At 40.1% G+C, this 26892-nt stretch overlaps 1 protein-coding gene across 6 annotated transcripts in view; it reads left to right on the top strand.

The window, feature by feature from the left end:
* The window catches only part of MYO5A (myosin VA), a 181298-nt gene that overhangs the window by 93850 nt on the left and 60556 nt on the right, over window positions 1-26892 (top strand). For all 6 annotated transcript variants that reach the window (XM_034782891.1, XM_034782890.1, XM_034782892.1 and 3 more), the window contains exons 5-13: window positions 4659-4815; window positions 10060-10203; window positions 11519-11600; window positions 12519-12626; window positions 13219-13325; window positions 16276-16541; window positions 17490-17571; window positions 23098-23238; window positions 24596-24721. In XM_034782891.1, coding sequence (XP_034638782.1) covers window positions 4659-4815; window positions 10060-10203; window positions 11519-11600; window positions 12519-12626; window positions 13219-13325; window positions 16276-16541; window positions 17490-17571; window positions 23098-23238; window positions 24596-24721 — 1213 coding nt within the window. The remainder of the gene's footprint in view (window positions 1-4658; window positions 4816-10059; window positions 10204-11518; window positions 11601-12518; window positions 12627-13218; window positions 13326-16275; window positions 16542-17489; window positions 17572-23097; window positions 23239-24595; window positions 24722-26892) is intronic.

The raw sequence follows: 26892 nt of genomic DNA on the forward strand, positions 1-26892 counted from the left end.
GCCAGTTTATTTACCTGCTGACGTGGCAGGTTCGGCCGATCATGGCCCCCACTCGCCGCGGTTCGCTGTCCCGGTTCAATGGGGGCGGCAGGAAGCGGCGCGGGCCGAGGGATGTGCTGGCCGTGGCTTCCCACCGCCCCCATTGGCCCGGGACGGCGAACTGCGGCGAGTGGGGGCCACGATCGGCCGAACGTGCCGCGTCAGCAGGTAAATAAACTGGCCCGGCCCGCTAGGGTGCTTACCCTGGCGAGCCGCGTGCTGAACGTTGCCGACCGCTGCATTAGACTATTCACTCCATCTCCCCGCCAAAGCAGGATTGTTTCCTACAAGCCACTTTGCACTGGGAAAGAGATGACAATTTAATTTGTATATTAAAAAAACATTTTCTCCATATATTACATGTTAATCCATACTGTAGCACTCCTGTTTTGCTGTTGGGCATCAGGTAAGTAGAAAGGGTCTTCAATATCAGATTGTGCAGTGGTTGTATAAAGCTGATAAATGTCTATTGGGAAGTAAGTTGTGAGCTCAAACTTCCAGAGACGAAGGGAGAGTGCTGATCTACTTCTCCATTTGGCACTCTGATAATAAGATTCCTCATAAATGTTGCTTGTCATCATTGTTGTGGAGATATTCTGAATTCTATTCAGTTCTGTTCACAATGTCTGACCATCTGGTGGCATACAATAAATAGAGATTTGTGCTGTTTAATTAGAAGCTTTGTAAAATTGTCATTAAAATTTACCAGTCCAAGCACAAAGTCTGCTTGTCCATCCTTTTACCCGGATTACTGATGATGAAAAATTAATGAAATTAATGACTTATTTTGAACTAAGCCCGATTTGGCCACGCTTATCCTTCCCATCTTCCTCCTCTTTTTAAAGTAATGTGAGTTGCTAATTGTGGAGAGATAAAGAGGCATATTATTTTTCTGTAAACATTTTAATGCTTGGCTGAAATAGTTTTTGTAAATGGTGCCTGTCAAGGACTTTAAAACTGTTTGATCTATATTTTGATCTATTCTGGATGATGTAACAAATCTCTGTCCTGAGGATAAAACTGCGAGGGTGGGAGGAAGAAAAAAGAGGTAGAACACTAAGAGCTGATTTGTGCATCAGTTTAGAGTCTGAAATCCAGGAGACAATTTAAAATGTAATAATAATAATAATCCTGGGCAGGTGGACACAGATTTAATGGCACCTATTGTATTTTTTCTTAAAAGTGAAACTTCTCTATTGTCCACATGCTGCGGCACTAAGGAAACTGTTCCTCTTCAAAGCTAATAGTGGAGCATAACTGAAACTTCTTTGGATCTCTCAGATGTTACATTGTTATTCCAGATTTCCAATAACATTTTAGATCCTGTGCCGCTGTTGCTTCATTAACGTCCAGGAAAGACCATGATATCATAATTAAATAATCATTTGTAAGGTGCTCTTTAAATGATATCTTCATATTAAATGCTATATTTCAGCACTTTCCAGTATGTAATTAATCTACAGGTATACACGCCTTGTAGTAAGAGAAGCAGATTGAGCTCAAACAGGCTTCTCATGGCAGTTTGTGCTCGTCCTGGGAAACATAAGGAACAGAATGACACATTTTTATTATGGTGTTCCATTCCTGGAACTAGAGTCAGTGTTCTGTTAGGACTTCTGTTATAAATCCATATTATCTGGGATTATAGCTTTGCAAATTTGTGTGTGTGTGTATAATGTAGATAGATCTGGTGCCAAGGCTTGACATTTGGACAAATCCTGAGTGTGGACATGTGGACTAATCCAAATCCTGAGTGTTAAAGTTTGTAAAAGATTTATATGTAATATTTTCAACATGTCTTTCCTAGGGTGGTAAGTGAACTTAGTCCTGAAGAAAGGTGCTAGGTTGGCAGTTGGAACTGAAGTCCTCTGTTTATCCAGAGAACTTGTCCGGCACAGGCAGTAGCAATATGAGCTTCCTTGACATGTCCTGCCAATCTTCCTGAATCCTGCCCTGCCTCAGCTCTTTCATCAAAGGGTAACAAGGCAACTGAGTCTTGATAGCTATTCAGTCTTTGGCCTCTCTGAGACTGTCATCCGGGCTGCTAATTAAGGTGCATGATGGGCATGGTATAGATACAGCTAGTGGTGGTTTTTGATGGGAGCTCCTGTCCTTTAGGAACCAGATTGAGATTTCTTGTATGTCACTCAACAACTTGCGGATGATAATGACTCTTGATCACTATAGGCCTTTTCTGGATCAAAGCTGGTGACAGAGAAACGAAAGGCTTGTTATCTCATTGCACATCTCCTGAGTTCTCCGGCTGTTGAGGTTGCTCCATAAGTTTCATGTTCTAAGAACAATGAGACGTTGTTCTTTCCATGCTGCGGAGTACCGGAGGAATAAACGGCTACAAGCTATTCTGCATTTTGACCCATTTTTGACAGAATATAGGCGTTGTCTATGTGAGAGAGAACCCAACCCATTGTTTGTTACACCAATTAAACCAAAAGGAAAGGGATGTATTTTGGGTTGGGCCACTTGCAAGTTCTTCAAGAACTACTACAGTCTTCTTTCTACTTTTCCTTTTTCATCCCCAGTAATCAGTTCATCTCATACCATCCCCTGATAAGCAGAGGTACAGTCTCTTCCTCCTATGTATACAGCCACTGAGTACGCCTCTGTTTCTGATGAGGGATGGAGGAAAAGAGTAAGTGTCTTTCTCCCTCCTCCTATGCAAACCCTTGATTTTTTTGCCACAGGAAGTCCCATAACCCTGCCTCCCTTATTCATTCAGACTGGAGTGGGTGCACTAGATTTTTTTGGTCTTTAGAATGGAAGCACCCTAACAGGTTGGTGGCTGCAAAGCGGGTAGGAATAACTAGTCAAACCACATTTCCCTGGCATCTTCCTTGGGGAAATTGCACTGACGGAGGATTTTTGAGGATGGGCAACTCTAGCCAGGAGAGAGGCTCTTTTTCATTGGATTTGGACAGGTGCAAAATTTCAAGCAATAGGCTTGTACTACCTATTATCAGATGTTAAGGTGAGTAGTTGCACTTTGTCGTGACTTTTCTCTCTGAGCCTGTCAGCTTAATATGAGAATTCATTCATACTTAACATGTTGATAGGCCAGAGGCTAAGAACATACAACAGAATAGGTTTGTTTTTACCTTGTTAACCTTTTCTTATTTATTTAAATTATTGTTGCTTTAGTTTTGGCTTCATTTTGCCAAGATGTGACCAACCTGCTCTACCACTAACTGTATTCAGGCCTTGTCTCTTTCAAAGGTGTGAAGAAAATAGTCCTTTTAGTATACAACTCTGTGCTGCATGAAACACACTAGAGCTGTGTTCTTATCAAGAGTTTTGGGAATATTTTTGGAGACAGATAAAAGGTGGAGAGAAATAACATGGCTATTAATTTAGTATGGTATTCACCATGGTTGTTATGGTCACTGACTTTTTTTCCCCCCCTTAAAGCCTCACAAGTATAACCTGAGATCTCTTGCATATTGTCAGACTGCTTAAACAAGAATCCTTTTGATTGTTTTTTTATTAGACTGATAGATGAAATATATATTCTTTCATACCTTCTCAGCAAGCATTCTCTGGTGATTTTGGCAGGCAGCTGGAGGCTGTAAATATTCCATCTGAACACATGCGTGCCTGGTCTTTTGTTTAGAGTTATTGTACATGGTCTGGGGGACTGAGTTTGGGGACTTAGGAACAAACTCCTGAACTCTAATCCCAGCTCTGTGAATGATTCTCAATACATTCTTGGGCAAGTCATTTATCCTTTCTTTCTCAGTTTTCCCATTTGTAAATTAGAGATAATGCTTACCTAACTTACAGGGATATCTCTCTGAAACCTTATTAGCTATAATTTGTCCATTACTTTGGAAATCTAAAGCTCTGTAGAAGTGATGTATACTTTTTATTGTTACAACACTTTTAAAAGGTTTGGATCTTTTTAAACAGTGGTTTTCACAGGCAAAGCTACATGTTTGTTAGACGTAGAGCTTCTCAAACCAGAGGCTGTGGGCAAGGCTCGCTTTGGAAGGGAAAAAAATGGTAAGAAATGGAGATTTTAAAAAAATAAGAAGAAATTGCCTTACAACAAAGGGACGCTTTTAGCTCTAGAGCTGCTGTTAAATAATCAAGCAAGACTGTTCAAAACACTAATGTCTAGAACAAATGCAGGGAATAGGGTTACAGGAAGAATTGTCTTATGGTTACATAAGAAGAACAGGAGTTAGGAGACAGTCCTTTTGTTTCTGAATATGCTACTCATTTCCCCATATGTAAAATGGGGGCAGTAATAATTACCCAGCTTTGTCAAGCACTTTGGGAATCTGGATAGAAGGCACTACAATGTGTTATTGAGATAAACAGGATGAAGCTCAAGTTAATTTACAGGGTCAAGTGCTTTGGAGGAAATCTAATGTCAGAGCAGACTGAAATGGCCGTGTTGATTCTGAATTCCCATCCTGACGAAGCACTAGGGCCCAGTTAGCCTAACAAGAAGCTAGATCATCAACAGTCTTCTTTTAACCATATGCATGCACATTATATGTAGTGTTACCATATATGGTGAAAGGGTTGTTGCCAAGTTGGATACATGAAAAATAGGTCTACTTTAGCAAACAGCTGGTAATTAACATGTTTTTGTGTTTCAGAGATGAACGGAATCAGTCAATCATTGTAAGTGGGGAATCTGGAGCAGGAAAGACTGTCTCTGCTAAGTATGCCATGAGATACTTTGCCACTGTAAGTGGTTCTGCCAGTGAAGCTAATGTTGAAGAGAAAGTACTGGCTTCCAACCCTATCATGGAGGTAAGAGAGCAGATGCACTATCCTATATGCTTACTTCTGCTGGTACTATTGGTAGCTACTACAAACACTCAGTCAATAGAAATGCAATTGATTTTTTAAGGCATTCAAACATTGGATTGAAGATAAAATTTATAAGGATTGCCATAATATCATGTCCTCTCTCTCTTTCCCAGAAAGGGCTCTAAATTGAGATGTCTTTTTGTGCACTGTTCAGGAGGAGGTGGGGAAGAAAGAGGATGTGACAAATTCAGTACAGCAAAGTAGCTATATAACACTGATTTTTCAGACCACTAGCCAAATGAATGCGGAGGAAGTGTGTGTGGGGGCGGGGGGAGATACGTAAAATCCACAGAAGGTTTAACACCCATATTTTTTTCCATAGAATCTTTAAATGATGCCCTTCAAGTGTAATATATTGTTATATTCTATTCCATTTTGCTTTACTGGGAAAAGTTTTAGTGTATAGCGCAAAAGTTCAGTTTTATGGGATATTACTCTTATTGGGAAGACAGAGTGAAAAACATCTATCTATACCTGCATGAAACACTGGTTCTTGTGATGCTAAGATATAATAGAAAAAAAATCACTTTGCAATATTGAGATCTTGTTATAATGTTGAGGATAATCCCCTTCCTTGAACCAGTGCCCCACTAGCTAACTAGGCTGGACTTCAACCCCATGTTCTTTTGGCCCAGAGGCAAGAGTGCTGACAATATATTGTGAGACAAACATGGAATTTCCCTATTGCTGCAGGATAACTGTTCTACAGCCAGATGTGAGGACAACTTGAAAAACAAGATCTCATGATCTAGCAGAAACAGTTCTAAAAGATCATCCTCTCTGTGTTCCCATTTAGCTGTACTCCAGTACTTCTTTTGCTGGCAAAATTGTCCTGTAGTTTCAAATTATAGCTGAAGTATTGGTCAGTAAAGGAACTACAATGAAACAAGGGAAAAAAACAAATATCAGGGGAATTCCTTAAGAGAAATAACTCTGCAGAAAACATGTGTACATGACCTGTATGCCTTAAGAAAGTGGAACTCCATGCTAGAGCACTTGATGTCTCAGTGGATACTTAGTATCCATGTGGTATAGAGTGAAGATATTGAAGTAGTAAGTGTTTTTCAAGTTAATGTGATTTCTCATAGGCTCACGGTTAAAATATGTGAAATTACGGAAAAATCACTAACTCTGATGCAAATGATGCCACCTTTTTTCTTTTTCCAGTATTTTTTTAAAATAAACTTTTTTTATTCCTTCTTTCCTCCTTGCTCAAGCACTTCTTGACTCCCCAAAAGCACAGATGGCGCTATAACTGCCCTAGCACAAGTGTGGCACATGTGATTTTGATGTATTCTCTCATAAGGTAATTCTGCCTGGTTTGCAGTGCTGTGTGGCATTTCAAAGCAAAGTCTTGTGGCTTAATACCCCTGGGGATACCAACTGCACTCTGTTCCAATTGATTGCTGTTCTTATAATGACTTAAAGAACACAGATTTGCTCTGGGAGTTTTATAATCTGCCTTGACTGAGTCACTCGCTGAGGTAGAAATGGAAATGCATTTTGAAATAGAACAGGAAGGAATTAGCTCAGGCTTAATCATTCATAGAGAATGAGAATAATTTTAACCAGTTTTATGCCTCTGGTGCATGTGTGTGTTTGTACCATATTGACAACCTTACTTCAAAGGGTTGAACTATAGGCTAACACAGTCCAGGATCTAACCCAATAATGTGTGGGGTTTCATGAATCTAGGAGAGTGGCACATGCGGGGAGGAAGCCAACCACGAAGGGGAGTAAGAAATGGTAGCAGAAGTCAGAGACCTCTTGTCGTTTTCACTGTTTGCATTCTGTTTGCACAATTTAGACTGAAATATGAAGAAATTACTAGTGGGTCACCTGAGGCAATCCTCCTCCTAAAAATATCAAACTGACCACTAATTAAGTGTGTGATTTAATTTCCAAAGCAAGGAAATTTAAAGTGAAGACTAAAAATATGACTCTCCATCTTTAATTATTGTATCTAAAAACAAAAATTACAGTGCTTTGTTTTCGCCTTTGTAATCTGTAAAGGATAGTGTCAAACCTGTGCAGACTGAAATTTGACTTACTTTTAAAACTATTACAGTTGAGTGGAGGATGTCTAGACTACAGGCAACTTCTGAGTTTTTAGATCTATTAGGCCATAGCTGGGAATGTGGTTGGTTGGTTGGTTTGTTTTTGTTTTTGAAAAATCTGCAGTTGCATTTACGTAGGATACAGAGTAGCAAAAACAGCATTTTGAATTCTGCAGTTGCAGAACTGGCAAAAAAAATTAATTCCTAATTGTATGGTTAATTTGAAACAGGAAAGAAGTCAGCACTTGTCAGATGAAAAGGTAGTAAATCAGAACGGAAATGCTATTTTATTTTCATGCTTCCAAACTGACATTCTAAGCAACTATAATTATTCATGACAAAATACTTCTGACAGTGTCCTTTATTGCTTTTATTTACTAAGTACTTCATAATGACTGCTGATCAATTAAATAATGTGCATTGCTGGTGACTTTTTAAATTATTTTCAATAACTACAATTAATAACTACAATCAATAATCAATAACTACAATCCTCTGTAAATATGTAATTATTGACTTTTTAAAATATGTACTATTTATATAACCTGACACAGTTCTGAAAGAACTATTATCATTCATTTATAATGTAAGTAAAAGGTATAGTTGGACAATTTCTAAAATTTACTCTGGTCACTACTATATTTATGGATCCAATGACTTTTTAAAATTACGTTTTTTTAAAAATGTCTGGTTTTGGCGTACAGATTTTATACATATAAAACCTAGGGCATTAGAGCACATGAAGGAGGAATTAATTATTTCTGAGGGATAAGCGGCCACTGCAGAGCAGTAATAGTTTTCTTGTGAATAATTATGTAATACTATTATTTTACCAACGCAGCAACATATGTTACAATAGCAGCAATTTTTAATCATTTGAATGCTCATAACCCTATATGTCAATCGGGGCCAGATTTTTAGAATTGTGAAGGTGTGCATAATTTGCTGCTAATAATATTATTTATATTACTTGTAACCTTTGTGGTAACTGCAAATGACCACATAGACATCCAGTTGGTCATCTGTGTGTGCTACTGCTATAACCGCATACTCCTTTCTAGAACTCTAGCTCCTGGTTACTGTGCAGTATACTTGCTAGTGCTCAGTGAGTTTTGATCTTTTGCTTGCATAGTTCAAAACCTAAAACAATTCAACAGTTGCTATTTGGTCACAGTTTTTCTTGTTTCCCCCATTTCTTATTTCAGCACAAAGTTTCTACAGAGTGGCTACATGAGCCAGAAAAGTAGGACATACATGTACTGTAGCTTTACGTTCCATAGTTACGATATAGTTGAGTATTATATTGCATCCTGCCATGATTATATACTTTACATCTTAAATGCAATAAAATTTCAGAAGAATGATATGCTGTCTAAAGGTAATTACTCCATATGCTGTTTCTGCACAGACCTTTGCTAAAAGCAGGTAACCCTAGTAATTTCTAAACGGTTAACTGCTGCATAATGAGTAATGTACTTGGTTCCTAAGGGAAAGAAGGAAGTGTTTGCTTCTGTCTCAGCATAATCTGAATTATACATCTCAACATTCCATTTACATTCTATTAAGAATTCCCCTCATGTCTTACAGCAGTGAAGATGTTAACTGTAAAAGGAATAAGGTTGTAATAAAAGTCAGAGATGGAATAAGACTATTCTGGACTCACAACCATCAATAACTTTAGGCCTCCTGTACATGCTGGCTGAGATGGAGTCACACAACTGCAAAACACTGCCCTTGTGCCCATCCTTCCGTCTTCTCTCTTTGGGTTATATTGTAATATGACTTGAGGTTTTGAGATGGGCAACCATGGACCAGCTATACCTCAGGTCCTGAACTAGCAATAAGTGCCAACAAGCCACAGTCAGCTAGGTGTCATGCCACTAGCTGTTAACTGATTCACTGCTGATTCCTGCTGACTATTGGTTTCACTTCCTAAAGAACCTACTTTAATCCTCTCCTCATAAAAAGAGCCCAGTTGTTTTAACTTAAATCATGACAGACGATTATTTTCTTTGCAAAATAACTATTGCTATTACCTCTTGTCTCTCTTAGTAATCAGACTTACTCCCATCACCACAAAACAGAATCACAAAATATCTTGGAAATTATCTATTACTCCATCATAACTATTTGAAAATTTCTTAACAGTGTAACACACATATGAAAATGCATGTGGAGGTGCTTCCATTATATCATGGCTTAGTGTAGATGCCAGATGGTATTACTCTGTTTGTCTTTATGTTTGAGACACTTCTTTCTGAAGAATTAAAACTGCCCAGCTTGTCTGATCTGACTGTTGATCTATGCAATATTATCTCTCTGTGTGTATAATAGCACTTGACTAGGAGTGACTGCTGTAGTTAAGGTTGCACAAATAGTCCAAGAAGTAGCAGTCTTTGAAGAGTGAAATTTATAAAGGTTTATAAAATGTACTGTACTATCCAAGAAATAGTGTATGCTTTTTATTAAACCTTTCTTTGATCCTTAGGAGTATTGAATATATTATATTTTGGAATGTGGAACCTATTCCTGTGGTTTGTTCTCACAGAGTGCTAACTAGTCTTAGTACATGAAATTCACCCACAAAGTAAATATGCTGTAACAGCATGTCTGGGGCACTAATTTTTTGGAAATGTAACTGATTATAGATTATTTATTATATATTATTAACTATGCAAAATATAGGTTGTTGGCTGGGTCATAGGATTATTTTAGGCAGAACTGCAGTGATGGCCGAAGTTAGAGGTGCTATGCATATTTATTATCACTTATGGTCTCCATAAGCCCTGTAAAAGGCTATCTTTGTGACAATGCACATTTTGTAAGAAGTTTTATTCAACTAGAAAAATTCCAAATCCTTGGAGGGTTATCAGGATTATTTTTTGAGTTGGAAAATCCAACTGTGAAGGTGAAAGCATTACTATGTTGGCCAACTCCATATATTGGTGTTAATGGAATAACCCTGCTGTAAGTTTGCTATAACCTAGGAAGTTGCTTCCCTACTAGGACAGAAGAATTCACTATTAAGTTCTTGCTAATTTTGGAAACACAGTTGTGAACCATGTAGGAGAACAGACCGGTAAGAGAATTTCCATAAGCTATTAAACCTGTATGTGTTTTCCCCTAGTCCATCGGAAATGCCAAAACCACAAGGAATGACAACAGTAGTCGTTTTGGGAAGTACATTGAAATTGGTTTCGATAAGAGGTACCGAATCATTGGTGCTAACATGAGAACTTACCTCTTAGAAAAATCAAGAGTGGTATTTCAGGTAATACAATCGTCTTATTGTGTGTGTTTATGTGATTATATAAAAAATCCTACTGCCAGCTAGTGTGAGGCATCTCTTATTTCTAAGAAGCCACCAGTGTCTTGCAGCTGTAATATAATACCGAGAAAGCAGCGAGAGATAGCTTTTAGCATCAATTATGCTTGTAAATCTGTATACGTGGCAATAAGAATATACTGTATATCTAATGGTTAAACATCTTCAACATAATAGCAGACATCAGAGTACATGTACTACAATATTTTACAGTTGTGTCTCAGAACACAACAGAAACTGCGCATGCATGGGGAAAATCTCTGTTGATATTCATAAAGCTGCCATCTTATCCTCTTTTAAATCCCTCCTTTAAAACTGACCTTTGTCATGATACCTACAAATCACTCCCATCTGGCGTTGATTATGACAATCTGTGACTTCTGTTTTTCTGCTGAAGTTGTTTTCTTTATTACCTCATCCTCCTAACCCATACCTAGCCCCTTTGCCTGTTTTTGTCCACCTCTTGTGTCCTGTCTGTCATGCAGAGAGATTCTGGGGACAGAACTGTTATCTTTGTTACATTTCCATCTAATCCAATGGGGCCTTGATCCTTGATTGGGATTCTTAAGCACTACTGTAATAGAAATAATAAATAACAGCTTACAATAGTGCCACTGCATTGCTTGGGTTATTATTGTAGAACACTGTAGCATGTTGTAAGTAATGGATGAATAGAGACCTGTTATGCTATGGTTCAGCCCAAGAGGAGTCTTTCTTGAAGTTCTAAACATAAGAGTATCTTAGTTTATAATGGTGGTATTGGCACTAAAAATTTGGGCATCATGAGTGCAAATAACTTTCTCTCAGTGTTCCTTTCACTAGAATACTGCAAACTGTGAGGCAATGTTTTTTAGTTATCTTATGCAATTTTAAAGTTATTAAGTATGACCACTTTGCACACCCACAAAATGGTATGTCTGTGTTTCAATAATGACAGGTTTCAGAGTAGCTTATGCTCTAATAAATTTGTTAGTCTCTAAGGTGCCACAAGTACTCCTGTTCTTTTTGTGTTTCAACAGTAGTCACAAACCTAAAAAGTGAAATCCTGCAGCTTTAATTTTTCTGCATACATATTGCTGTTGGAAGTAGATTAACCAAGAAAGAAATGATAAAGGTTGATTTACTTTTTCATTTTCGTTGTGGCTTTCTCTGAGTTCCTAATTGCCATAGAATATATTAAATCTAGAAGTTCTGTCCTTCTGACAGATATTTCTGTCAGTTGTTAAATTCTGAAATGTAATTGCTTCTTTTTTTCTTAAAGGCAGAAGAGGAGAGAAATTATCACATTTTCTACCAGCTCTGTGCCTCTGCAGCATTACCTGAGTTTAAAACACTGCGATTAGGTATGAAATTCATATCCAGTGTACTGTGCAATCAGTATGTACAAAGTATTATCTCTAAGCTCTGTGAGTGATGGGTCTAAAAGAAGAATCACTGTCTTTTAAATTCTTATTAACCCTGAGCTGCTTACAGCTAAAAAAAATAAGTAAATAGATATTTTATTTCTAAAAAAGCAAACATGCAGATTTACATAGTCCATGTAAGCTAATACACACTAATGGCAGGCATCAGTACAGTACATAGATATGCACTCTCCTCCCCCTTCCCCCCCCACCCATTTACTCTGATTTCCCACCACCAGCCAGCTGGCAGGTCCAAGAGCAGGTAAGTGGTGGTTGGGATGGAGAGATGGGTGATTTCTGCTCAGCTGATTTCCTGGTATCCCTCACAAATAAAAACGGAATGTATAAAATCAAGCAAGAGAAGTTTTGTTTGTTTTTGTGTGTTTTTAAAAATTAGTTTTATAGCATTGGGTGCGTGGCTGAGACTTGCAGGATAATTATTTCCATGCACATGAAGACATGCTGTGTATGGACTGTTGTGACAATTGATGGGACAGTAAAAGGGTTTATAACACCTTTAACTTTTTTGGATCTTGAGATCAATACAACAGGCTCTGCAGTACTAGCTTCTAGAGACTATGCTGATTAGTATGGACACAGCAAACCTATTGCAGGAGCAAATGGCTTTAGAAACATTTAGATGCAGCAATAAACCTGAAAGAGAGCAGTCCTCTAATGCAGATGGCCCAGAGGAGTCAATGATTCCAATAAACTGAAATGTATTTCAAACCATGGGTTCTGCCATTCAGGTTTAGAAGCGCAAGTGAGCTTTACCTGTTACACAGCTTAACACAGAGATGTTTGCAGTTGTGTGGTTTCTACTTTAGTGTGTGTAAAAATTGTTGTTCTTTTTTGTAGGGAATGCAAATTACTTTCACTATACGAAGCAAGGAGGTAGTCCAGTGATTGACGGCATTGATGATGCTAAGGAAATGGTACACACCAGACAGGCCTGCAATTTGCTAGGTAATTCTGCTATTATGCTGGAGAAGCATGGGTCTAGTTCAGACTTCGGAATCATAGCTGTTTTTATATAGTCTGTTTTAGTTCATTCTTTCTATATTGTATTTAAAATAGAGAGAGAGACTTTGATAACCTTTGGGATTCAGATACTTTTAAAGTATAATGAAGGTATTGTATCATCAAATTTTTAGTGCAGGGAAGAGGAAACATTATTTAAGCAATAATAAATGCTGGATTCCCCGTGGTGCAGTATATAAGATTTTTGTGGGTTTTGTAAAACTTTGTCTAAGCAGCAATACAGGCAGTTCATTAAAATATTTAGTAGTTTGTTAAAGTGAATCATCCTTGCATCTTATTATAATGTCGTGTGGTAACACATAGTAATAGGAGGGCCAAGTATAATTTTCTAATAGTATTTTCTCTGCAGAACTCCTCACACAACTGAGAGATGGGAGGTGGTGGCAATTTCCCACAAAATTCCAGCAGATTTTATCATTCCTGTTTACAAATATTGGACCCTTCTTTTCAGCAGCAGGGTCTCTCTTTGGTCTTTCCTTCACTCTGCACTCAGGGCATTTTATTCATCTTCTTTCAGGGATTAATGATTCCCACCAGATGGGAATCTTTCGAATCCTTGCTGGGATCCTTCACCTGGGCAACGTGGGGTTTACCTCTCGGGATGCTGACAGCTGCACGATCCCCGTAAGTTGTAAATGTGTTTAAAGGATATAGTTACACTCTATCGTGACACTTCTGTATTTTTTGGTTGGGTGTCTTATTTGTTTGCAGAGGCCCCCATGCAAAGTAGGGCCAGTACAAAAATACAAGCAACTTCTTTTTATTTCTAGATTGGTATGACTTTTCCTGTTGCTCTTCACAGATGGATTCTGCTCTTCCCTTTCTAGACCCCTGTCAGAGGCTCTCCATGTTATTTCTGAGGCTCTCTTGACTCCCTGCTGAATTCTCAAATGGTCTTTTCTAGGGAACTCTTCCAGACATGCTAACTTAGAAGTCCTGAGAGGGTGGGTGAGTGTCTGTACTCCCACACCAAATGGTCCCGTGATTTGTCTAGGATTTTTGCTGGAATTCTGTCTCTAGTTTGATGCTAAATGCCAAACTGATCCAAATATCCACAAAGCGAACATTTCACAAAATACGCCATCTTACTGGGCTGTCCGGAGGAGACCATACTATACAGAGGGAATAGAAGGTTCAGCAAGTTAACCGCTCTGGGGTTTTGCTGGTCATTGCTGCAGGAACTTTTCCTCTCGTACCATTTGAGAAGCAAGCAGTGAAGAGTCTATATGGTGTATGCTGAGTGTAGCTCCTTTCTCTGCTCATTGAGGAAAATTCCATTTATCTCTCTCCTGCAAAGGCTTCCTGCAGGTGACATGTGTCCTGGCAGTGGGAAACAAAAGGGACTGATTGGTCTTGCTCTTGTGTGTGTTTTCCTTGGGCTCACAAATGATAGAAGCTTTTTTTCTCATCAGGCCCTGAATTTTTATTAATGAGCCAGGCAGCCTTTATTTTCCTTCCCCTGCTCTCCAAGCTGCAGCAATTCCAGTTTCCCCCTTTCTCATTTGTGTTTGCTGTCAGTGCTCAAGTGCCCATGCTAGTAGTCTGGTATGTATGACAGCAAGTTCTGTGTCAGAGCATAGCTGAGGAGTCTTCTTGCTCTGACACCACATTCTGAATCTAACTGGTACAGTTTCACTGCAACCATCAATGGGGGTGACCCCATTGAGTGTGTCTTAAACGGGCTCTTCTTGGAAACAATGCATCAAGTAGTGATTCTAGGTAGGAAACTAAGGAGGGACACATGCTACCTTCTCTATGGTCAGTGGCATGACACTTCTGCTAATGTCATTAGAGATCTCTGCCTAGAATTTGGCCCATTTTGTCAAAACAGAACATGAATATTAACCCTTTTGTTAATGTCAGGATGCATGCAGTATTTCTCAGATTCTTGACACTATTTTAAGTCTCTAAAGAATGAGCAGCAGCACCAGTGACGAAATTGAGCTGCTGAAAGCATGTCCAAAGTCATCTTCACATTGGCAGAACTGAAACTTACTATGATGGCCGTTGCTGTATTTCAACTAAATTGTATGTTGAACCTTTAAACCTTGAAATAAGCAGCAAAGGAGCACGTTTATTATGAAGGTATTGAGTGACTTTGTTGGGTAAGAGACTCTATTGTCACTATGATATAGGGAGCTTTAAGACCTGTAGTGACTCCGATTACTGCTCCTTTCAGTCTTGACATGTTTTATGTTGGCGATTTCAGGAAGATGTGCCAGTTGGAAACAAGTGCGGGTGCAGTTTTGGATGTAGATGAATTAAGGACATAATTAGTCTGGGTGTAGCTTGTAAACAAGGACCTTCCCGTTGTTATAGCTTGATTATTTTGTTGTTGTTTGTCATCTTGTTCAAATACAGTTAGTCATTATCGGTAAACTGAAAGATATCCTTAGTTAACTGGAATTTGATGCTGTAAAAGTACAGTGTGCCCCAAACACTTCAAAAAGAAGGAAGGGGCAGGGGCTGAAGGTCGGAAAATAAAACTGAGAGATAATTATGTTATTGGCCTTCAGTGCCCAGTTGTCTGTAGGAGAAGAACTCCCTTTGGTCCTGTTCAAATCCCTTTGTTCCTGCTTCTTGTCAGCTGACTACTGAGGTACACTGGTGTGATCAGTGAACCTGAAAGTGGTGGGGCTAGGGAAATTTTTATTAATAGGAAAGATCTGTGCTATCATTTGATATATAAGGTGGCGATTTACTTGGTAACAATTAAGTGTGGGGCTTCCCAGCTCACGAGCAGCTGAGTTGCTGTAATGTAGAAGTATGGGTGATCAATTCAGTGTTTTATACCTATGGCAGAAAATCTGACCATCTCAGGCATACAATTCAATGTGGGAGTTAAATTACATCTTTTAACATGCTTGACTGTTTTATATTTCTCCCCGGAATTCAATGGGGAAACACCTTTTTAGATGTTTATATCTGAGACCAGGTTTCTAAAGCCCTTCCTTTTTTGCCCCAGTTAATACTTGACTTTTGACTTCAATAGAACTTTGTTGATCTCTCACTAGCGTGGTTATATATGAGTGTCTGAGAATGTTGCCTAGATTAGCGCTCCTATATTTTATACTTCTCCCTCCTAAATACACCCATCCACACACCACTCCTCTTTTTGATTTCATCCAGTTTATGCAACTGAAGCATGCACTCTCAGATACTAAATACAAATACTGTCAAATAGGGTAAATACATGTGTGCTGTAAAGCTTCTCTGGTTTCTAAGTCAAATCAGAGTTTGATTCTTTTAGCTCAGTAGATAATGACTCCAAAACTTAGTCACCACATGAAAACTTTTGTAGCTCATTTCTTTGTTTGAGTTGTGAATACTCTGCAAGGGGATCAGCCCACAAACATGCACTTAAAGGAAATTATGTTGCTATTTCCATGATTATGCTAATTTACTAAAGTATCTGAGTGCTAGACACAAGTCGGTAAATAGATATAGAGAAAGAAAGAGGCGTGAAAACATAATTGTTGCAGCTCAATATTTGATAACTTCATAACAGAAAAATCCACTGACATGAAATGTGTGATATTGTTAATATTCCCTAAGGAGATTATTTTTATTTTAGCACAAACATGAACCCCTCACCATCTTCTGTGACCTCATGGGTGTGGAGTACCAAGAGATGTCCCACTGGCTTTGCCATAGGAAGCTTGCTACTGCCTCTGAGACCTACATCAAACCAATTTCCAAACTGCAGGCCATCAATGCCAGAGATGCTCTTGCCAAACATATCTATGCTAAACTCTTTAACTGGATTGTTGATCATGTGAACAAAGCTCTGCATTCTACTGTAAAGCAGCATTCTTTCATTGGCGTATTGGACATTTACGGGTGAGTATTCTGTGTCAGAGATACCAGGTGTGTGGGGCAGAAGTATCCCACTGCAAGAGGGTAGCCTCTGAGTTGCTGACAAATTCTTTAGCACATGTATTGGTGCGTGGTGAAAACCATGAAAAAACTAGTGACTAGTTACTCTGATTAAAGGCAGTAATGAGTTATTAGTGGTGGTTTTGACACACCGCCTAGGACCTGTGTCCTGGCTTTCAGATTAGGCATTCTTAGTTGGATCTTGGACTACAGCAAGTTTGCCATTGGTAGCTCATTAATGTATCACAATGGGGAAAAATTACAATATACAGATATGCTTGTTCTTAGACTTTCATATTGATCAGTTTAGTCCAAATATTTGGGTTAAAGTTTGTTTTTAAAACCAACAGTATGTAGTTAAGGTTAAACTGCCATATTCCATTCTGCTTCAGATATCTTCCACTTTTCTGCTGATGGTTTAATAAATGGCATCTGGTCCTTCCCCCTTGCATGCCTCTCAGTTTGCACTGTTGCTCATCTCCTTTTTGGGCTTTCTTTTCATCTTTTTTTTTCTTGGTTTTTATTTTATTTTATTTTTTTTTTGCAGCAGCAGCTGCTGTAGCACTTTTCCCTCTTTCCCAGAGAGTTGAACGTACATTCTCTTCCAAGGCTGCTCTGTAGATTGGGCACTATGGAAGCAAGGATGGCTAACATGTTCTCCAGAAACCATGAGCATCACCACATTGACACTCCTTTAGCAAGGAGAAAGTGTCTCAGAATTGCTCCTGGCACTGGGATGTCATTGCCCCATTTATCCTGTCACTCTGTTGTGTCATGTTTATACTCAGTATAACCCTCTGAATGCCACTGATCATTCTGTATAAATATGATTAGAGAGATGATTTAAGATTACAGAATCATTTATTACATCTTTACATTGTGGTAGTAACTTTGAATGTCTTGGTTTTGCAGGTTCGAGACATTTGAGATAAACAGCTTTGAACAGTTTTGTATAAACTATGCCAATGAAAAACTGCAGCAACAGTTCAATATGGTAAGTAGGAAATTATTGGCTCCACTTCCCTTCTCCAACGTCTGTTCTGCTAAATAGATCCCCAGTGTCTGAGATGAATTCCTTCAAAATAACAACCAGCTGTCTTAGATGTGGAGCTTAGAATGGAATGGGAGGAGAATCAAGAGCAGTGATTCCCAACCTTTTCTCTGCTGTGGCACAGCTTGATATCTTTAATTATTTTGAGGCACACCAACATATTGTCTCCAAATGAACTCGCCCTCTTATTGCCTCGGTTTAAGCTGTTTACCACCCTTTATTATTCACCCTCTGTACAATGTAGTTAATGATGTTAGAGTCTAACATCATTAACTGTATTGTACAGATGGTGACAAGTATTTTCAGTCAACTCACACATTTTACGCCAACAAGACCCCAGTTCTGCCCCATCGCCACCCAGACCCTACCAGTTCTGCCTCCCCAGCTCCCCCGCCCCACCCCACCCCAGGCCCCACCTCACACCAATTCTGCCCTGCCCCCCTCCTGTTCCCCCATCCCACCATTTCAGCATCCCCAGCTTCCCCATCTCACACCCAGCCCCACCATCCCCCAGTTCAATCCCCCCGCCTCACCTCTGCTTCTCCTGGGGTTCCGTCCTTCTCTCAACCTGGGGGGCTGCAGTGGGGTTCTCGCTCATGTTCCAGGCTGGAGGGGGAAGCTCCAGGGGCTCTTCCCCCACCCCAGCTGGCAGATTCAGGAGGAAGGGGGAGTGGCAGAGGAGCCAACCTATTGCTCACTGGAAGAGGAGGGAGATTGAGCTCTGATTGGTTGCTCTGCCCCTGGAGGAGGTGGGGCAATGAGACAGACAGCCAACCAGAAGGTGACTTCCCTCCTTCTTTTCCCCCTCCCCCACTCTGCAGGATTCAAATTTGCTATCTTAATCTCGCTTTGGGGAATGGAATGTGATGCATGCATAATATTTGAAAGGTGCCTCATCCCAGAGAAGAAAAGTACTGAATGCAATCCAGCTCCGACATAATTAAAATACAAGGGAAGGGTTTTTGTGTTCTCACATGTAGTTTTTCACAAAATTCTGCGGCACACCTGCTCAGTCCTGATGTCACACCAGTTGGGAAACACTGAATAAATAACAGCTACTCTGGGCATATTTTGAATTCTTATCATAGTAATATAGTTTTAAGGCAACAGAAGCCTTGCTTTGCAATTAAGATGCCGAGACTGCTTGTCAATAAGAATACTATGCAGATGAGTTTGGAGCCAGTCATATCTGCATATCTTCCAATGGTTTATGGTGTACATTGGCATGATTTTTAAAAGTACAGCCACTTCCTAACATTGATTAGAGTCAGCAGGGTGAGAGGCGCTTCTTTATTCTTCCTTCTTCAGAGAGCACTCAATTTTAACAGCTAACAACCCTGCTATCCTTAGCCAGAGTTATAGTTTGTAATTATGTATTTTATCTGGATAAAGATGAACCGAGTGATTTATGCCAGGTCCGAAGTGTCAGCAGCATTGCTGGATTCCATTAGAGTGTTAGAATAGCTTTAAAATATATATGCAAATGTACCTCAACAGTGCTTGTGTTCTGAGAAGCTGGATCCTACGCCATGAGTACATGTCCCAGCCACACAAATTACTGAGCACTTGGAAGTAAACTAGCTATCAGAAATGAAGTTGAATATTCCCACTCCAAAATGTCCACAATATTATTGTAGTGTGGCTGATGCTGTTGCTACAGAGGGTCACAGCTTCCCAAGGTTTTCTTCTATGTCCTGCCTTTAAGGTATTTCAAAGGTTTCTCATCCTTATAGCAAAGATTCTGTCAAGAGGGGGATCCCAAGGAGTCATTCTTGTGACACAGACTACTTTCACCCTTGTTCTATTTCCTTCCTTACATGGCAGCTGCAAACCCTGCACCCACATTATGGCTGAGAGAATGGATGGTCTTTTCTGTGGCTGCTCCTGTGCCCCATAATGAGCTCCAAGAGGTTACCAAACCATGTTTGTTCCCTGCACCCAGAGGGCCAGAGTTTCTGCTGCATCCAGTTTGGATTGGATGCAGCACAAATTGCGGGCCATCACGGATCCTGGGGGTTGTTCAAAACTGGCTGGCTGATTATGGTCCTCTAGAGACTATAGTCAGCTGGGGATACTACAGTACATCACAGTTTGGCTATTCACTCCCTTTCCTAGTATGTCCTCTGCCCCAGGGGCTGTAGGGAAGTTGTGGAAAATGGAATTGGCGACTGCTGTGCAGTTGTGTAAGAAAACAGAACTTTATGGAATCAGTAAACCTAATGACATTGAAATTTAAAAAAAAAAAGTGACACTACCAAATGTTTACAAATAGGTTGCCTGGATATATCTGTATCTTAGCAAATACAGAACTTAATTGTATATCTGTAGGTGAGAACATGGCTCAAATTCAACCTGACTACTTCTTCAATAAAAGGGGTTTTGCATTTAGCAATCTGCCACAATTTTGTGCTTTTGTGTACCTGCAGTTTGTCATCATTTTATGGTACTGTGAATCAGTACTCAGGAAAGATCAACAAACCAGTCTCTCCTGGTACCTGGTGTCACATCTTCCAGAGGCAACACATGGACGGGGAGGCATGGAGCGTCACATTGCTTCCCCCCCCCAATTTCTGTTAGGGTTCACACCAGAATGTGGCCAGCAGCAGCCTTTGACGGGAGCTGCTTCCAGCCGCAAGTCGGGATTGGGGAATGACCTGGCCCATATCTTTGCAGAGCTCATCTCTTTCCCTCCCCCCGCCACCTGCTTCGCTGTGGCTGGAAGCAGCTTGTCCCTTCCTGCCCGCACAATGTCGAAAGGCAGCTAACACCTCCAGGCTGCTGCTGGCCACCGACATAACTCAGCTGCCTCCTGTTCCCTGGCTACAGCATGGGCAGGAAGGGGTTAAGCCCTAAAGATGTATTGTGCACCAGGGCCCGGGGAACCTGACTGCAGGGGCTTCAGCGAACTAGGCCAGAGAGGTGGGTCAGCAGGGTGGGTGCCTGGGGACAGAGCAGCCCCACACTCCCTGGGGGCAGGACCCAGGGCAGGGGGGTTGGGTGGATGAAGAGGGTACTAAGTCCCTACCTGGGGGGCTGCTGTGGAGCCTGCAGGGGTCAGAGCAAGAAAAGGCTGGAAATCGCTTTCCCCCCTCACCTTTCCAGAGCTTAGCTGAGGGGCAGAGAGGCTTCCCCATGCCAGCGCTGTGCGGGCCTTTGGCACGTGCGGGTCTTTGGCACATGCAGGGCTCGGCTCCATCTGGCCAGCGCCCCAGGCCGGAGGGTCCTGGGCTTTCCCGGGGCACCAGCCCAGCCAGAGGCAGTGGGGGAAGGAAGGAGCCTGCCAGCCAAGCTGTTGGTGATCTGAGAGCTCCGACCAGGGGCTGGTTCTCCGCACAGCACTGGTAGGGGGATGTGCTCCGCTGGGGAGGATATGGAGGAGCAGGGTGTCAGGGCAGGGGGAGGGGCAAAAGGGCAAAGCAGGGAGAGGACAGTGAGAAGGGGAGCACATAAAGGGCCGATGAGTGGGCAGCAGAGGTGACACGTAACAGGATGGGGGGCGGGGCCCCGCTGGCCAAGAACCGTCATGCAGTGGGGGGCTGCGCTGACAGACCAGCAGGGAGAGTGGCCAGCCCCACGCGGTGCATCTTCGCCCTGCCACCAGCCTTACACACCCAACCCCATCGTTGGCCACTGAACCCCCCCACTCACCACTGGTGGATGAGTGGCTGGTGAGCAGGGATCTGGCCAGCAGCAGTACCCACCAGTACTGATGGGGGGGAGACAGAAAATACAGGACAATTTGTCCATTTTTAAGAAAAAGTCGAGACACCTGCAGGAGAACTTAAATACGGAACTGTTCCTTTAAAAACGGGACGTCTGGTCACCCTATATATCATTCAGTTTCCAGTGAGGAATTATCTTACCATGTAATGTCGGTGTTAAGTGCCTAAAATGTAGCGTACTCCGATGGTCTGGTGCTGGTGTGTGCTGGAGATCTACAGTGCACTGATAGACTTCTACATTGAATTAAGAGGGCAGTCAAGGATAACTTTAAGGGTTTTGTGTGGCTTTATCAACACTAAAATTACGTCTCCTAAATAGTGTCACAAATGTTGATATTTATTAGAATATATTCAGAATTTGGTTTTTTTGTGAGTCAGAGCAATTATATAAAGAGCTGAGCAAATAATGAATTTTTCAATTTGGGGGCCAAACCAAAAAATCCAAGGTGCAGGGGGGAGGTTTGATTTTAAACCAAAACAAATTTTTTGTGAAATCAACAAACTAAAAATCAACTGAAACATTTTTGGGCAATTTCAAAACAAAAAAAAATCAGTTTTTTTGTTTTGATTTGCAATTTTTTCTTTTGGCTAAATGTGAAAATGTAATGCCATTTTGTAATGAAAAGTTGAAAAAAAAATTCAAAATGCTCAAAATGAAGTGTTCTGAAGTTTTTTCATTTTTTTCACAAATGAAACAATTTGTCAAATTTGCCCTGAATTTGCAAATAGTTTTGGAGCCCCAAAAATGCATTTTTTGGCAAAATTTCTATTTACTAAAAAAATGTCACCCAGCTCTAATATGTATTTACAATTTAGCTGGGATAGAAATGTAGTTTTGGAGGAGGGATTGTTCGGTGGTTTGAGCATTGACCTGCTAAACCCAGGGTTGTGAGTTCAATCCTTGAGGGGGCCACTTAGGGATCTGGGACAAAAATTGGTCCTGCTAGTGAAAGCAGGGGGCTAGACTCAATGACCTTTCAGGAACCCTTCCAGCTCTATGAGATAGGTATATCTCCATATTAAAAAAACAAAAACAAAAACACCTGAGTAAAATAAACAAAGAATCTCCAAAGGATTTGTTTATTTTAAAAAGAATGACTGTAGAATGACCAAAGTTTGCATGTTTAATATTTCACTGTTGGGATTTTTGTTCTAAAACTTTCACTTTGCTTTCTGTGCACATTCTGTTATGGCTGTGTCATTTTTTTTATTATATCTTCTGTGAAATAATCATTAAAATAAAATTGTGAATTTGCTACAGCAAAATTTAACTTTTTCACAAAGTTTTGCAAAATGGGTTTCTTACACTGAAACACATGAAAAATCTTTCTGCAAAAACATTTGTTAAAATTTAAAGTTTGAACATAAACACCATTTGAGAACAAATGAATCTCAAAATAGTGTCTCAGTGGAAAACATGCAAAAAATATTAGGGTTTTTTTGTGTGTGAAACAGGGCAAATTTAATAAAACCTTGACAATTTGAAAATCTCAAATTTCAAGAATTTCAGCTTTCATTATGAATATTTTGTTGGGCCCTAATTTACCTGTCATAATTGCTGTCCTTGTATTTGAGTATTTTATTTGTTTTCAAAGACATGTGGCACAGTGTGGAAGAAGCAAATATATGTGTTTGTATCACACACTCACTCACTCGTTCACAGATAGCCCTATAATATATTCTTTTTAGGAGTGTGTTAGGAAAAAAGCAAGACTTTGCTCTTAAAGATTTTTTCCCCCCCACATAGCATGTCTTTAAGCTGGAACAGGAGGAATATATGAAGGAACAAATTCCATGGACCTTGATTGATTTCTATGACAATCAGCCTTGTATTAATCTCATAGAGGCCAAATTGGGCATTTTGGATCTGCTAGATGAGGAATGTAAGGTATGTGTTCAAATTACTTGACTTCTATACTGCAAGATACACTGGTCTCCTGTTTCTGTTATCGTTATGCAGTGCTTATGGGAATAAAGTCAACTACACTTAATGATTGTTTTGATGCTCTGATTAAAGTTATTTGGAGCGGCTAAGAAGAGATTTGGCAACTACTGGAGAACAAAAGACAAGCATATTCCGGCCTTTCCTCTAAATCCACATATCTATAGCTCCTGTCCGGGCTCTAATCATCTCGTGTCTTGACTATTGTGACCTTCTCCTTTCTAGGTTTGACAAGTGCAACTTTCTCCCCCTCACCCCTCCACCTGAAGTCCTTTCAAATCCTTATCTCCCTGGCTCAGTGCTCTGACCACATCAGCCCTCTTTTTGAATTCCTGCATTGGCTCCCCCTTTTCTGCTGCATCAAACACAAACTACTTAAATCCTTTGAGGTCCTCCAAGACTTATTTCCCCTCCCCCCTTCTTAACACTTACGTTATTGAACCAGTGGTGCCAGCCATCATCACCCAGCAGTTCATTTCTCTTTAATCACCTTCATGCTTTCTCCTATGCCCTCTCTGTGTATGGAAAGAACTTCCTATCAAAATCTGCAAAACCACTATACTGGCCTCCTTCAAATCCCTCCTTAAGACTCAGTTCTGCCATGATGCCTACAAAACACTAGACAGTGGTTAGGCAGTTGGTATACTGTGGCTGCTTCTTATTATACTCAGTGTGATTGTTTCAGTGTTATCTTTCCCTCCCACTTTCCCAATTCACCCCCCCCCCCATCATTCTTTTTGTTCTCTACCTGTTGTCTTTTATCATATGCTAAGATTATGAACTGTTTGGAGCAGGGACTATCTCTTTATTACGTGTGTACAGGGACTTGAGGCTTCTCCTTCCTGAGTCATTACAAACTAATAATAATAATGGATATGCTCTGATCTGGTAAGCCTGTCTTTAATAAGAAGCTGTCTTGTGTATAATACATGACTTTCTGCTTCCAGATATACTGCACTGAAACATTGTTAATAGAATATATTTATCTTGACCTTCTCTTTTTTTCTTTCCCCCTGTTCTATTCAGAGTGTCTGTAACTTGGGTACAGCCTGCTCCCAGAAACATTGCTGAGAGTAGTCCCAATGGTGCTACCTGCAGTAATAAACAGCACGCTCAGTGTTAACTGTAGAGTCAGACCCATAATTAGTTACTGGCTTTTCATCTTCAGTTTAGCAAAGAGCTTAAGTTTGAAGTAGAATGCAAAGTGTTGTCCCCCATTATCACAGAACCATCTTTCTGGTATTATTCACTTCTAAAAGGGCCACAAGATGGTATAAATGGTGTTTTATATTCTCTTATGCAGATGCCTAAAGGATCAGATGACTCTTGGGCCCAGAAATTGTATAATACACATTTGAAGAAATGTGCACTCTTCGAAAAACCACGTATGTCAAACAAAGCTTTTATCATACAACACTTTGCTGACAAGGTAAGGATTTTTTTTTCCCCTCTGCAATATTTGCACATAACTCTGTGTACAGATATATATTATTTCTATGTCAAAGTTAGAATTATTTAGGGTGTTCAATATAAGCCACAGTTACTAGCAGTAACTTCCGGTTCTGAATGCAGCATGTCCCTGAAAACCACTTTGTACTTATATAGCCAAGGATGTCAGCATGCTTGCAGTCTCAGAACACCCTTCTGCGGTGTAGATATTATTCTCCCCATCTTTCAGATGGGAAACTAAAGCAGAAAGGAGATGTGACTTGCCCAGGGTCACAGAGCAAGTGTGTGGCAGAGGTGGGAAGACGAAAAAGATCTCCCAGTTCCTAGTTCCATGCTTTAACCACAGACCATCCTTCCTTTGAACGATTACACCTTAATTTATTTACATACCACAACGTAATCTTACAACATCAGTTCTCCTATTATGTGTATTTCTACTGCATGTTTATGTCAATATCTGCTCAGTTGAACAGTCACCATAACACAACCTCAATCTGTTGTCATCTCAGTGTGCTGACAAAGAGTCAAAAACACTGGAGCAACATGTGCTTTTCTTTTTTTCACCTGGTGAGTGAGAGCAGCTCTCTTTAATGACCTGGAAGACAAAGTAGGTCATTGAAATGTATTTTGCTAGACCAGTTCTTACCACATGCTTAAATTTGCTGAGCAGCCTAGAAACCTTTAAAAAAAAAAAAAAAAGTATTTTTAAAATTTTATTTATTTATTTTTGTAAAAACAAAAAAAAATTGAGTCTGCATGTGGATTTGTGGTCTTTACTTGACCTCACTTTGTTTCCTCTCGTGTACTTGAATTTATGCCTAGAAAAAGGTGAGACTCTGCTTTGCCCCTGTTCTCCAACATGTCCTTGATAATAGCAAATAGTTAAGAGACTGCTTATGCTTGATGCATGAGCCATTTCTCTGCTGAAAATGATGAAAGAGCAAAAAAGATAATGCATTAAACTCTTTACATACTGTAAAATACATGGAGCCTGGCTGTTTAAAATATGCTTTGAACTCTATACTGAATAGTATAGTTCAGGTTGGGGAAGTCCCGGGCTGTGGAAGTCATAAGCACATGCAAGACTGAGGAATTACCAATGTTAAGCCATTTAGTCTTTCATATATGTACAAGTTAACATATACAAACATTTTGGAACGGGGAGGAGAACCCATAATAGGGGTCTTAGCTGGCAAGGTTTGTAAACTTGGTTGTTTCCTGAAGGAATACATAGAGCTCTTTGCCTCCCTCTAGTAGTATTTTTTTCAGCTGGGAAGACTCATTTTAATGTTAAAAAATTAGGGTGAAATTCAAAATAGGGCTTAAATGGTGGATGGTTTTTGTGTGGACCCTGTGCACAGAGGTGAAGTTTACCTTAGTAAATATTGTAGTGACTTGATCAGAGTTTGTTCCTTAATGGCTAATGAGCATAGAGAGCATTGTTTTTGTGTAGAGGAATTTGGGGATTTATTTTTGCTACAGCTATGGGAATAGTTTTGATGCCGGTGTGTTACTAAATGGGTATGGCGAAGTTCTCAGTGAAGAGAAGATGACTGTGGGCAGATGCTCCATCTAGAGACGTGTAGCCTGGAGAGAGAAAACCAGTGAAGTTCCTTTTTGAAAGAGGGCATTCATCTCCAACTCTTGATCCCGGCCTATTGATAGCAAAGTTACTAAAGAGGTCATTCTTGTTCAGTGAACAGCTAGACTGCTGCTGATGCAATCCCTGTCTTCCTGGGGTTAGTTTGAGAGAGACAGACAAATAAATATCTCTTACTATCTCTGTATTTTTAAAATTCTATTCTCTGGATTTGGGGCAATTGGTTTTTTTTCCCACCCATTCTTAGGTCAGGTAGGTCATCTCTGATCAGTTTTAGTTTGGGGCCTGCGGCCTTTCTTTAAGTCCAAGAGAGTCAATCTTCCTGCAGTAGAGGAATGAATTAAGAAGTGGGGATCATTATCATTTATAGAGTCTGTTGTCTTTTGAAGAATACATACCTACAATTACTGCTGAAGACAGTTGCCTATTTGAATGCAGATGAAGACCTTTGTGCAGCTGGCTTCAGCAGTGTGACCAGTTTTACCTATCTCATGAGATGGGATATTATTTCTCAGCGAGGTCTGGCTTTTATCTAATTTTACAGCTATGTT

This window comes from Trachemys scripta, chromosome 10 (assembly GCF_013100865.1).
Source record: "Trachemys scripta elegans isolate TJP31775 chromosome 10, CAS_Tse_1.0, whole genome shotgun sequence".
Classification (NCBI taxonomy): Eukaryota; Metazoa; Chordata; order Testudines; family Emydidae; genus Trachemys; species Trachemys scripta.